Here is a 13,867-nt window from a genome sequence, read left to right as displayed (position 1 = left end):
TGGGAGCGAAAGGTGCTTTCCTTCGCTCCTGGAGAGAGCCACCGAGTTGCTAGCAGTACTTCTGAGCATCTCCCCTCCGAGTCTGCAATTAGCAGCTTGTCTTGCTTGAAGCAGCAAGAGGAGGAAATGACAGGCTCCAGTGCCGCGCACTCTCTCGGGGAGGGAAGGCAACCGCTGCAGGTTGCGGGGCAAATACTCTGCACCCGCCCCCCAGTACACAGATGCCCCCTTTTTAGCTGATGCTGCTGGCAGGACATTGACCAAAGCGGTGGCATCTTCATGGCCATTGTGTTCCCAAATAAACTCGGTCAGTGCTGTGGCATAACGAGCAGAGTGAAGCAAAAGCCGGGTGATGCCAGCCCCAGGAGAAACCTTTACTTACGAGTCAGCTGGGTCAGGTAGTAGCCAGAATAGACAACAGAAAAGACCGTGCAAACCGCGGCACAGACCTGCCCGATCATTTTGGCAGCGCTGTGCGGGTTTGCACACTGAATGCCAGCCAAGGCAAAGCCCAGACTCCTCTCGGGGTGCAGGCCGTCTGCTGAGAACTCCTTGAGCACAAGGATCCTCCTGCAGGGAGCGAGCAGAAGAGCCGCTCTGGACAAGCAGGCCTTGCGTGCACCGGGGCAACGCTGTGCTGACAGCACTGTGACGTGGCACCGCTCCCCTGACCTCACAATAGCAGCTGTTCTATGGCTTCCTTGTGCCCAGCAAGGCAACCTTCTGTACAGCTGATGCGAAAGAAAAGCCTGGGAAGTTCTCCTCACTCATAAAGCAGCAGAAAATGTCCTCCCAGTCCATAAGGCAGTGCTCAAGGCGTCCCAGGGGAACTCAGAAAATGGGCCAACCCAAGCGGCATCCAAGGAATCCAAGCAAACGCGCCTTTTGGTCCCAAAAGCTTTGACTGAAAGCAAAAGTCTGCTTCTTCTAGGTGGCATGGGAGCTGGTTCTGAAAAGTCTCACTTCTTCAATGACATTTAGGGGGAAAAAGAAGCAAAGATAATAAAGTTCCAGGAGTATTTTAGGCTGCAGTCACTTCTCGAGCACGCGGGTGCGTGCTGACCTATGGAGGGGCTTGACAGCTGGCCTGCAAGCAAAGCTGAGTTCATAGAAGACATCCCAATTGATGGGTTTTGAGTGTATCCATAGCAAGGAAGAAGACAAGGCCGTCAGCATGGAAACCGATTAGTAAAGAGAGATGAAATTTTCGTAAGCTAGACTAGTGCCTAAGTAGATGTGTATACTTGCCTTATAAATTTCTGTAAAACTTTTGCCAATTCTATTGACGTTAATTGCTTTGCACCAATGGATATAAGAAGTTCTTGTGGTGTAGTCAGTGACTTAAGATCACGCTTTGTTAAGAGTGTAGAAGCTGGAGAACACGCAGAATAAAGAAAACTTTTTTCTTCTTGGACCCTGATCACGTGTGTATGTCACGTCCGGCCTAATGGTGACAGTTCCCCATCTCTGGATCAAGAGACAAGTATTGTCTGACAGGTAGCTTGTCAACAAACTGGGAAAGAATTGAGTACCTGGGCATGCAGATTTCTGAAGGGAGGAAAGAAAAGTGTTGACAAGAATAAGCCTGAGTTTTAAACGCCTGAAAGAGTCAAAAATAACACGTTGTGGGATATTGTGCCAGATGTTCCACAGAGTTAAAACCAACCACAACTCATTAGTATCTGGACTTCCTTGCCCACTATGCTTAGAAATGTTGCTTGAAGGCACTTTGTATCTAAAAAATCCAGTTCCTGTAGATGACTGTAGACGTAGATCAAAATCCTACCAAAAACTCCGTGTCAAAACGAGCAAGAGTGAGACTTTTGTCCTTGGCAGTAGCTTCCAGGTGCTCCTGGACATCGCCAGGCCTAGACACAACGATGTGTATTCGGCGGAGGGAGAGAAGCCTTATGCTTAGCTCTAACTGTGACCTTTGCTAGCAGATCTTACTAGCAGGTAAGAAATTCCATTTGTTCTGCTCTTAGCCAGAGCCAAGATGGGAATCCAAGTCTAGATCACAGGAGAAGATCACAGGAGCCTCAGCTTTTCCAGAGGAGGAAAAATACAAAGGCTAGTAAATTTGCCCTGGGTTGACAGGGGTTTTTTACAGATCCATAGACAAGTGATGAAGCTTAAAAGATGACAGCAGAGGAAAATCAACAGATATGCTGAAACTGAGTGAAGAGGAAGGAGACTTCAAATTAACTGAAAAGCTGCACCGAAAGCCTCTCTACTTTTTGCAGTTGCTTCAAGTTTAAAATGACAAACTCTAGCAGCACTTCCAACTTATTGTTCTTAATTCTAGATTAAAGACAATCAAAACTGTGTACTCCTGCTTAGAGTATGAAGTAAAGCACAGAAAGGCATTAGAGTAAGAAAAGTTGTGTTTAGAAGGCTGAGGCAGCCTTAGGGCTAGGAGGAATGGGGAGGCGTGGAAATCAGGCCTGTGGGCACCAGTCAAGGAGCATCCAGTCCCTGAGCGGTCCCTCACAGAGGGTATCCCAGCAGATGGAGTCCAAATGGAGCCACAGCTCGGTGGGAAAAGTGCCGGGCTGCTGAGCCGTGCTTAGCAGGGGCTCCTGCATCAAATTGCTCCCTGACAGGTGCGGTATGCTGTGTGTGTGTGCCCAACAGCTGGCAAGAGCAGGATGGCCCAGATGTGGGAAAAGGCCAAGGAGGCAGCAGAGTGGGAATGGGGCTGTGCAGGAGGCCTGGTGGTTGCACACAGCCGTGGGGGATCAGGCTGGCCCAGATGGTCCCTGGGGCTCTGGGCTGAAAAGGGGGGAAAAGAGAAGCAGGGAGGAAGGGCCAGATGCCGCTATGAGAATGCCATTCCATCCCATAGGTGACATAGTGAGAGGAGGCTGGGAACAAAATGGTCATTCCTGCTGATCACCCTGACATCTTCACGACAAGAGGCCCAGAAAGGAGTGCACATCTGCCTCCTGGTGTTGTCCTGAATGTGAGCTCATTACCTGGCGTTCATTACCCGCAAGTCTGGCAGCTTCCCGCGGGCATTCCACGCTTCAGGCAAGCAAAGCTGCTTACCTCACTATGTTCTTTGGGCCTCTGAAGGGGACCGTCCACTTAGCTACAGCCTGGCAAGGAAGGGAGTCTTACAACACTCTGGATATTTTAGACTTTTATTCTCACTCGGCCTGAAACAAAGTATCCCCTCGCTACTTCTCCATCTTCATCCTTCTGTCCTGCAGGTGGCCTGTTCAGGCTGACAGCTTGGAGCGCCTGCAGGCTCCAGTTCGGCTGCAGCGCAGCTTTTCCTCTCACAGCTTAATTCTTATTATGACAATTCTTTCATTTCTACTTCAAAGATACCTCAGAGCTTGCCTCAATTAACAACACTCTATTCTAAGCTAAACAATCCTCTATTATCTAAGATATCTACGTTCCATAGCCCTTAAATGGTGATCCCTATATCTCCTAATTCTTTTAAACTTTCATCTCTTGGAGAAAGAAAAAACAACTCAGCTTTAAATTGAACCTAGCACACACCTAACCAAACCTAACCTAACCTAACCTAACCTACCCTAACCTAACCTAACCTAACCTAACCTAACCTAACCTAACCTAACCTTACCTTACCTTACCTAACCTAACCAAACACCTAAACTGAGCAAATACGAAAAAAAATCACATTTCCTATCTATGGCACAGCTCCTCTTAATACTCAGGGGATGGCTGGAGCTCTGCCTAAAGATGACACATCCCCTTTTCCCTCCTCTGGGCTGGCGGAGCATAAGGGCCTCCTCAGGCGCAGGTGTCTCCTCTCCAGTCTTCCTGCACTTGCTTGGCTGAGATGATCAGAGCAGCCAGGCTGGAGGCAGGATCGCCTGAGGTCACAAAGGGATGCTGCCCAGAGGAAAAAAGAACAAAGAAAGGAACTCTTACTTTCCAGAATCCCATCCTCACGGGCTCAAGCAGGATTCCCTGGCTACCAGGAAGACACACAAAGAGCACCGAGGGCAGCATGTCCCCCTGCGCCTTGCTGTGCTGGGAGCTGTCTGCGCCACGTGGCCCACACTCTTCCTCATGCCTTCATGCAGGTGTCCTCAGCTGCCAGGGCTTTTTGCCCCTTTGCTTTTTCTTACCTGCAGGAGCTCCTGGGCAGACCAGCGCCTGTCCTCGTCAGCCTGCAGGCAGCAGCGGAGGAAGTCGCGCAGGAGAGCCGAGTGGTGCCTGGGGTTCTGCAGTTTTGGGGGCCCGTTCCTTTCTATCAGTTCAAAAACCTACAGCACACGGATGCAAGAGGACACTGCACCTACTCCTTTGCTAGCCACAGCAGCTCTCTCCACACAGAGCCCTCTTGCTAAGCTGCACCTTACCCTGAGACGGGCTTCCCGCTCGTAAGGAGCTTCCCCTTCCACCATTTCCAGCCCCATGATGCCCAGGGACCAGATGTCCACTTTGGGGCCGTAGGCTTCTCCTCTCACCACCTCCGGCGCCATCCAGCTGGGAGTGCCGACGCTGGAGCTGCGCTTGCTGCGCTCAGGGCTGAGCTGAGCACAGAGGCCAAAGTCACCTGAGGCCAAAAACAAAGCCTGTCAAAGCCAGCTCCCACTGGCAAAGCGGCCAAAACCATTGCCCACTCCAAGCCTGACCAGGCCTTGCTGAATCTAGCTGAAAAAGCAGCTGAGCTCTCCTTCCACGTGCCTGGAGCCAGGCAAATAATGCATCGGCCACATCCACAACACCCTCACCATTCACGCACTGGCCAAGCGGCGCTTCTGCCCCAGTGGCAGTCACCGAAATGCAAGCGCACGGCAGGTGCTGGAAATGCTGCAGCCCAGCAGGGATACCCACCCAACTTGACAGATCCATCCATGCCCACAAGGACGTTGTTGCTTTTGATGTCTCTGTGGATGACTTGGCGGGAATGAAGGAAATGCAGTCCTTGCAGGCACTGAGAGAGAAAAAGGAGGGAGGGAAAGTTAACGTACAGGATCGGATTTCATCCCACCAGAAAGGAAAGAGCTCGACGGGACTGACGGCTTTCTCAGGGAATTGTGAGCGAGGGCGCAGCATCATGGTGCTGTCACGAAGAAGAGCTTGCTGCTTCAACACTCTTGGAAGTTTTTTCTCGATTTCCAAGCAAAGGCATCCAAGCTCCCAAAAGTTCCGCCGGCCTTGGGTAGGAAGCGCGTCACCTTTTGCTGGGAGGCGGCACGGCAAATATTTTTGGGGAAGCCTAGTGGCAGCAGAGGAGGAAGCAGCACCTAAGAGCTGTTCCAGAATCCGTCGCCATGCGGGCTGCAATGCTATCCTTTGCAGCTGAGGACGGCTCTTTGCCCTTAGCTTGAAATTCTGCCACCTGCATGGCAAGGAATATAGGACAGACAGACAGGCTCCAGGCAAACATTCCCAGGCAAAGCTGAGAAGAGGAAGCAAGTGAAACCAAGTGAGTGAGCCAGCACCAGCGCCAGAGGACACACAGGATGGAAGAGTGCAAGAACAGAGCCTGAGGAGTGCGGGCACAGCGGCAGGCAGTTCACTTCCCATGCTCGCTCTTCTCCTATGTGTGTGGCGAGAAGAGCAGCAGCAGCAGCAGCAGCAAAAGAAAGGTGAGAGCAAGAAATCCCAGCTGTCCTTAACCTCCAGCTGGCAAGCAGCATCCTGGGCAGGCTTGGGGAAGCACAAGCGGGATCCCTCACCTCCCGACAGACAGCGCCTATCTGTCCTTCCTCCGGGTACACCGCGCTGAGCACATCAAACAAGGTGCCGCCGTCCATGAACTCCATGGCCAGCCAGAGCTCCGCATCCACCAGGTAGCTGAAAGAAGAAAACCACGGCATGGAGAGACAGCAATGGGCACAGCCTCAGTCAGCCAGGGGCCCGAGCCAGGTTTTTGCAACTGCTCTCCAAGCTACGTGTGCCACAAGAGATTCATGATCACCAGCTCCAACTCCTCCCACGCTCTGGAGACCAGCAGAGAAATCACCACCAGCTCCCTTCTCTGCCAGGGACCAAAGGGCATCGTCTCTTCGGGCTTGCACTAGCTAAAGCTACATTGACACGAGAATAGGCCAACCTGTCTAAGTAGGTAACGATATTGGGACTCCTGTTGTCCCTCATGGCCAGGATTTCATTGGCAGCCAGCTCCTCGGACATCTCCTCCTCAAGCGACATGATCTTGATTGCCACCTGAAATGACATTGGCCACCGTTTACCTTGAGAAGACGCCCCCTGCTCGAGATCACAAGCAGCACGGAGCGAGTGCTGCTGCAATGAGGCAGCGGGCTGGGCCAAAGTGCCTTGTCACTCGACAGCAGAGCTTAGCAGAAGCACCAAAGGCCATCCCAAATGCATTCTGCCTCCTGAGCCTAGAGTGTACTTCAGAGGAACAGCCTCTGCTGCAGACATGGAGCTGCCACCCAAACCTCCAGGCAGGGCTCACAGCAGCGGGGAAAGCGCTCCGGAGCTGCAAAATGGCATGGGGCTGTTGGCACTTTACCTGTTGTCCGCTGCTGGTGTCAAGGGCTTTATAAACAGCTCCAAAGCCCCTGGAAAGACAAAAGCAGCAGAAAGAGCCCTTTATCCCTTGGCACTGAAATCAAGCCTAGGCAGCAGATCTCCCCAGGCTGCCTGCACGCCTTCCTTAGAAAACGCCTGGCTGCGGCGTCTCTTCGGCCAGCAGCACGTCGGCCCGTGAGCCCTCTGCCCTGCGGGGCAGCCTGTCCAAGGGAACACTAAGGTGCAGCATGAAGACCAAGGGCTGCTGGAAATCTCCAAGGCACACGCCCAGCCAGGTCATTTCCAAACCTAAGGGGAACTCTCCTCCTTGTGTGGGCATGCATGTATGTGTGTGTCAAAAGAGTGAGAACAATTAGAGTCAGAAGACTGTCCTTGAGAATCTGACATTTCTTGAGTGGCAAGGTGCTCTTTCAGGCCAGAAAGCGGCAGGGGCAGAGGGCTTCCCAGCTCCTGCTCCTCCTTGCTGCAAGCAAGACAATGCCAGCATCAACGTGTCTTTGATGAGGCCTTCGCATTGCTCTGACCCAGCAGTCCAGGCAGGCGACAGGAGGTAAAGCCAGAGCCTGACCGTGATTGGAGCTTGCCTGACTTCACGCTTGATATTGCACCAGCCAAAGACCTGGCCCACACTTTTGTAAAAGGAGCTGAGGCCACGCTTACCCTCGTCCCAGTTCTTCAAATGCCGTGTATTTGCTCATTGGCTGGCCCGGACTCACAATGCTCCCTGAAAGACAAAAGCAGCGCAGGGCGCTCGCTCGCACACAGAGACGCCGCTCCCCACACCCTCCCAAAGGCAGCCCCGCTGCCAGCAGCTCTGGGCCCTTTGCGGTCCCCTGGCTTCCAGCTGCTGAGACCAGCAAGTGGGAGGGCCATCTTCTCCACCTTTCATCAGGTGGCCTTTCCCAGAAGGCCTTTATTTCTTTCAAGCGCAGCATCCCATGCCATAAGCCAAAATGATGAGACCTTAAGAAGAGGGCCCTAAGAGGTCACCAAGGGCCTTTGCAGCCTCTGCAGTCACACCCACCATCACTGGCAGGTCCACTGCCAGGGCCACAAAGTGTCTGAGCCAGAGGAGGTGCAAGAACGGGAGCCCGAAAACAGCTGGGGCCAGAGAGCTCCCTGGGGCCTAGGCACTTGCTAGGTGCCAGCCTTCTGCTCAAGCAGAAACAATCTCTGCTTTTGTCTTTGGCACACAAGGCAGCCCAGGCCGAGCCAAGCCAGGCCCAGCCGCCCTCACAGGCAGCAGGAAGTCCCTGAGCGCTGCCGCGCTGCCTCAAAGCACAACAACAGCTTCTGCCGAGAGGCCTAAGCGCCTCTGAGACCGAGGGGCAACTTCTGGCACAGCCTACCCCCAGACACGCACACAACACACTGCTCTGGCAGACAAGAAATGCACCCGACTCACTCAGTGTCTTCCGGCCCTGCTCCTGCCTCTTCTCGGGCTGCTGGGCTGCGCTGCTGCAGGAAGTGCCAGCAGCGGGGGGCGAGCTGGCTGCTGCAGCCCACGCTGGTCCAGCGGCACCAGGTTGAATTGCAGAGCCTGTGTTGAGCTGGGACCAGAAAGGATTGCCCGTCAGAAGGGTGCCTGGCACACATGCCCCGCCCAGTGCACGGCCAAAGCAAGGCCTTGGGAAGGTGCTGTCAGCCACCCCCAGGCCTCTCCAGCTGGGGCGTTTCCCATGTCCCCTTCTCAAAGGCAACTTGGCAAAAGCCCAAAGGCTACTTGGATCCAGCCCCTCAGGGCCACCTCCATGCTCCATGTTTTCAGCTTTTCTGCAAGACATTGGCAACAAGGGATCGATGGGGCTGCCAAGATCCAGAAAGACATCAGAGCAGGGCCCCAGGGCCTTCTTGCTTTCCTCCTCCTGTCTTTCCCTGGGCAATGAAATCAGCCCGCAACTGGCATGCAGTGGTCTGCTCAGAAGCCCGCAGCATTGCCCTTCTCTGATCTGTTTCACAGATTGCCCCTCTCCATGGCAGCCTTTAGGGAGCGGCCCTTCGGAGACGCCTTCCTGCCCTGCCCAGACCCACCCGCCCTTCACAATGTAGGGCTGCCAAGGATTCTCCTCTCCAAAGGCTGCTCTGACCGGCTGGAAGTGAAGCACAGCCTGAAGCTAATTAGTCCATGGAGAGGGCAGGTCCCCTCCAGGGGCCAGTGTCTGCCAGCTCCCCTGCAAGGCCGGCAACTGCGTCTTTGGGCCGCTCCGTCCGCTGACCACAGGCAGCCTGCACTGACAATGGGCACACGGGGCTGACTCCTACACTGAGAATCATTGAATGCTGCCTCCTGTCTGATGCCAAGAGACATTCTCAGGCCCTCTCAGCATCCCAGCTTAAATGCCAAACTTCAGAACCCATTGGCCAGGGCTCGCTGGCTTGCCTGAAGCAGCACTAGGTCACGGCAGGCACACAGCCGCCCAGCATCTTCAGCCACGAGCAACAAGGGCTGCTCCAAAACTGGAAGCCTGGCCCTGCACCAAAGGCAGGGCCATGCTCAGCTGCCACTCACCGGCTCTGCAAGTTCAGGCTGTGCAGGGAAAGCAGCTGGAGGCTTGATGCTCCTTTCCTCCTCTTCAGCCTCTTCCTCAATGCCAGAGGCAGCCAGAGGAGCTGCTGACCCTGCTGTTGAGGCCTGCAGACAGTCAGAAGTGAGAGAGATGGGCAAAAGGCGATCCCTCAGGAGCTGCTTTCTGTTGAGCTGGGAAAGGACCCAGAAGAAGGGGAAATGGAAGACTTTGATACAAGTGGGACTCTGAGTCATGAAAAGCCCAGGAAGTTGGCTGAATGAGGTGCTACTCCCATCTTGCTGTGCATTTGAGCTTCCCTGCTGCCTAGAAGCAGCAAGATGCCTTGGAGCTGTCCCATTTGCCTTTCATCTCTTGAAAGGCTCTTCCCTGCAAAATCAGCAAACAGCCAGTGCTCCCTTTGCTACTGCTGATGCCACGGGGCACTTGCCCTTTCTTTCAGCCTCCCACGCTGGCACTCCACACTGGACTGCAAGAGGCCAAGCTGGCAGAATTGCCGCCCCATTGTCACACGCCAGCAACGTCACAGCTTCCTTTGCCACTCACCAAAGGCCAGGCTTGCCTCCATCCGCGTGTCAGGTGACCTGCAGCCAGCAAGGGAAAAGGAACCAGAGGCCCTTAGAAAAGTGCCTGTGCTGGCCACTCCCGCAGCACAAGGCAGTCCCAACACAGAGCATTTCCCTTTCCCAATAGGCCTCCAGGAGCAACAGCTCTTTCCCACAGCAGGCAAGAGAACAACAAGGACGCTAGAGTAGGCTCTGTCTACATTTGGGCCTCTTTTGCCAAGAGAGAAATAGAAAGACGTTGCTGGAAATGTCCCTTGCTCTTCCACACTCTCAGCTTCCCTTGTGCCCAACAGCTCAAGCAGCATTTTCCTCTTCTCTTTCTACTCTTTCTTTTTCTTTTTAGATGTAGATTCTTTTAAATGGCATGCCCTAATTCCCATGCCTTGGCTGAAGATGGTAGCTCAGCAAAGCTTCCACAAAGGGCCCCTTCCCTGTGGCAGCTCCCTGCTGAAGCAGCCCAGGAACAGCTGCTGGGCTCAGCAGCAAACCCTCCCTGCACTGGACTTTGTGCTGCATCGCCAAGGGAATCGCAGTCTTGGCACACCATCAAAGGGTCAAGTCACGCAGCCAAGGCCTCTAAGGGGCAGAATTGGGAGCGAAAGGTGCTTTCCTTCGCTCCTGGAGAGAGCCACCGAGTTGCTAGCAGTACTTCTGAGCATCTCCCCTCCGAGTCTGCAATTAGCAGCTTGTCTTGCTTGAAGCAGCAAGAGGAGGAAATGACAGACTCCAGTGCCGCGCACTCTCTCGGGGAGGGAAGGCAACCGCTGCAGGTTGCGGGGCAAATACTCTGCACCCGCCCCCCAGTACACAGATGCCCCCTTTTTAGCTGATGCTGCTGGCAGGACATTGACCAAAGCGGTGGCATCTTCATGGCCATTGTGTTCCCAAATAAACTCGGTCACTGCTGCGGCATAAAGAGCAGAGTGAAGCAAAAGCCGGGTGATGCCAGCCCCAGGAGAAACCTTTACTTACGAGTCAGCTGGGTCAGGTAGTAGCCAGAATAGACAACAGAAAAGACCGTGCAAACCGCGGCACAGACCTGCCCGATCATTTTGGCAGCGCTGTGCGGGTTTGCACACTGAATGCCAGCCAAGGCAAAGCCCAGACTCCTCTCGGGGTGCAGGCCGTCTGCTGAGAACTCCTTGAGCACAAGGATCCTCCTGCAGGGAGCGAGCAGAAGAGCCGCTCTGGACAAGCAGGCCTTGCGTGCACCGGGGCAACGCTGTGCTGACAGCACTGTGACGTGGCACCGCTCCCCTGACCTCACAATAGCAGCTGTTCTATGGCTTCCTTGTGCCCAGCAAGGCAACCTTCTGTACAGCTGATGCGAAAGAAAAGCCTGGGAAGTTCTCCTCACTCATAAAGCAGCAGAAAATGTCCTCCCAGTCCATAAGGCAGTGCTCAAGGCGTCCCAGGGGAACTCAGAAAATGGGCCAACCCAAGCGGCATCCAAGGAATCCAAGCAAACGCGCCTTTTGGTCCCAAAAGCTTTGACTGAAAGCAAAAGTCTGCTTCTTCTAGGTGGCATGGGAGCTGGTTCTGAAAAGTCTCACTTCTTCAATGACATTTAGGGGGAAAAAGAAGCAAAGATAATAAAGTTCCAGGAGTATTTTAGGCTGCAGTCACTTCTCGAGCACGCGGGTGCGTGCTGACCTGTGGAGGGGCTTGACAGCTGGCCTGCAAGCAAAGCTGAGTTCATAGAAGACATCCCAATTGATGGGTTTTGAGTGTATCCATAGCAAGGAAGAAGACAAGGCCGTCAGCATGGAAACCGATTAGTAAAGAGAGATGAAATTTTCGTAAGCTAGACTAGTGCCTAAGTAGATGTGTATACTTGCCTTATAAATTTCTGTAAAACTTTTGCCAATTCTATTGACGTTAATTGCTTTGCACCAATGGATATAAGAAGTTCTTGTGGTGTAGTCAGTGACTTAAGATCACGCTTTGTTAAGAGTGTAGAAGCTGGAGAACACGCAGAATAAAGAAAACTTTTTTCTTCTTGGACCCTGATCACGTGTGTATGTCACGTCCGGCCTAATGGTGACAGTTCCCCATCTCTGGATCAAGAGACAAGTATTGTCTGACAGGTAGCTTGTCAACAAACTGGGAAAGAATTGAGTACCTGGGCATGCAGATTTCTGAAGGGAGGAAAGAAAAGTGTTGACAAGAATAAGCCTGAGTTTTAAACGCCTGAAAGAGTCAAAAATAACACGTTGTGGGATATTGTGCCAGATGTTCCACAGAGTTAAAACCAACCACAACTCATTAGTATCTGGACTTCCTTGCCCACTATGCTTAGAAATGTTGCTTGAAGGCACTTTGTATCTAAAAAATCCAGTTCCTGTAGATGACTGTAGACGTAGATCAAAATCCTACCAAAAACTCCGTGTCAAAACGAGCAAGAGTGAGACTTTTGTCCTTGGCAGTAGCTTCCAGGTGCTCCTGGACATCGCCAGGCCTAGACACAACGATGTGTATTCGGCGGAGGGAGAGAAGCCTTATGCTTAGCTCTAACTGTGACCTTTGCTAGCAGATCTTACTAGCAGGTAAGAAATTCCATTTGTTCTGCTCTTAGCCAGAGCCAAGATGGGAATCCAAGTCTAGATCACAGGAGAAGATCACAGGAGCCTCAGCTTTTCCAGAGGAGGAAAAATACAAAGGCTAGTAAATTTGCCCTGGGTTGACAGGGGTTTTTTACAGATCCATAGACAAGTGATGAAGCTTAAAAGATGACAGCAGAGGAAAATCAACAGATATGCTGAAACTGAGTGAAGAGGAAGGAGACTTCAAATTAACTGAAAAGCTGCACCGAAAGCCTCTCTACTTTTTGCAGTTGCTTCAAGTTTAAAATGACAAACTCTAGCAGCACTTCCAACTTATTGTTCTTAATTCTAGATTAAAGACAATCAAAACTGTGTACTCCTGCTTAGAGTATGAAGTAAAGCACAGAAAGGCATTAGAGTAAGAAAAGTTGTGTTTAGAAGGCTGAGGCAGCCTTAGGGCTAGGAGGAATGGGGAGGCGTGGAAATCAGGCCTGTGGGCACCAGTCAAGGAGCATCCAGTCCCTGAGCGGTCCCTCACAGAGGGTATCCCAGCAGATGGAGTCCAAATGGAGCCACAGCTCGGTGGGAAAAGTGCCGGGCTGCTGAGCCGTGCTTAGCAGGGGCTCCTGCATCAAATTGCTCCCTGACAGGTGCGGTATGCTGTGTGTGTGTGCCCAACAGCTGGCAAGAGCAGGATGGCCCAGATGTGGGAAAAGGCCAAGGAGGCAGCAGAGTGGGAATGGGGCTGTGCAGGAGGCCTGGTGGTTGCACACAGCCGTGGGGGATCAGGCTGGCCCAGATGGTCCCTGGGGCTCTGGGCTGAAAAGGGGGGAAAAGAGAAGCAGGGAGGAAGGGCCAGATGCCGCTATGAGAATGCCATTCCATCCCATAGGTGACATAGTGAGAGGAGGCTGGGAACAAAATGGTCATTCCTGCTGATCACCCTGACATCTTCACGACAAGAGGCCCAGAAAGGAGTGCACATCTGCCTCCTGGTGTTGTCCTGAATGTGAGCTCATTACCTGGCGTTCATTACCCGCAAGTCTGGCAGCTTCCCGCGGGCATTCCACGCTTCAGGCAAGCAAAGCTGCTTACCTCACTATGTTCTTTGGGCCTCTGAAGGGGACCGTCCACTTAGCTACAGCCTGGCAAGGAAGGGAGTCTTACAACACTCTGGATATTTTAGACTTTTATTCTCACTCGGCCTGAAACAAAGTATCCCCTCGCTACTTCTCCATCTTCATCCTTCTGTCCTGCAGGTGGCCTGTTCAGGCTGACAGCTTGGAGCGCCTGCAGGCTCCAGTTCGGCTGCAGCGCAGCTTTTCCTCTCACAGCTTAATTCTTATTATGACAATTCTTTCATTTCTACTTCAAAGATACCTCAGAGCTTGCCTCAATTAACAACACTCTATTCTAAGCTAAACAATCCTCTATTATCTAAGATATCTACGTTCCATAGCCCTTAAATGGTGATCCCTATATCTCCTAATTCTTTTAAACTTTCATCTCTTGGAGAAAGAAAAAACAACTCAGCTTTAAATTGAACCTAGCACACACCTAACCAAACCTAACCTAACCTAACCTAACCTACCCTAACCTAACCTAACCTAACCTAACCTAACCTAACCTAACCTAACCTTACCTTACCTTACCTAACCTAACCAAACACCTAAACTGAGCAAATACGAAAAAAAATCACATTTCCTATCTATGGCACAGCTCCTCTTAATACTCAGGGGATGGCTGG

At 52.5% G+C, this 13,867-nt stretch overlaps 1 protein-coding gene across 1 annotated transcript; it reads right to left on the bottom strand.

Moving 5' to 3' along the window:
* Positions 1-3,765: 3,765 nt before the first annotated feature.
* LOC136570868 (serine/threonine-protein kinase PAK 3-like) lies at positions 3,766-13,153 on the bottom strand. Its single transcript, XM_066571273.1, has 14 exons — positions 13,143-13,153; positions 10,550-10,737; positions 9,558-9,595; positions 8,992-9,118; positions 8,921-8,932; positions 7,892-8,026; positions 7,147-7,210; positions 6,467-6,515; positions 6,044-6,156; positions 5,667-5,784; positions 4,819-4,918; positions 4,341-4,537; positions 4,107-4,244; positions 3,766-3,867 (listed from the first exon to the last, which is right to left on the bottom strand). Exons 1-14 carry the CDS (start codon positions 13,151-13,153, stop codon positions 3,766-3,768), a joined length of 1,392 nt encoding a protein of 463 aa, XP_066427370.1.
* Between the last annotated feature and the right edge of the window lie 714 nt (positions 13,154-13,867).

The sequence above is a fragment of the Molothrus aeneus genome, unplaced genomic scaffold, assembly GCF_037042795.1.
Source record: "Molothrus aeneus isolate 106 unplaced genomic scaffold, BPBGC_Maene_1.0 scaffold_40, whole genome shotgun sequence".
NCBI classification, from domain to species: domain Eukaryota; kingdom Metazoa; phylum Chordata; class Aves; order Passeriformes; family Icteridae; genus Molothrus; species Molothrus aeneus.
Note: the sequence above shows the minus strand (reverse complement) of the source record. Positions and strands in the feature narration are given on the sequence as shown.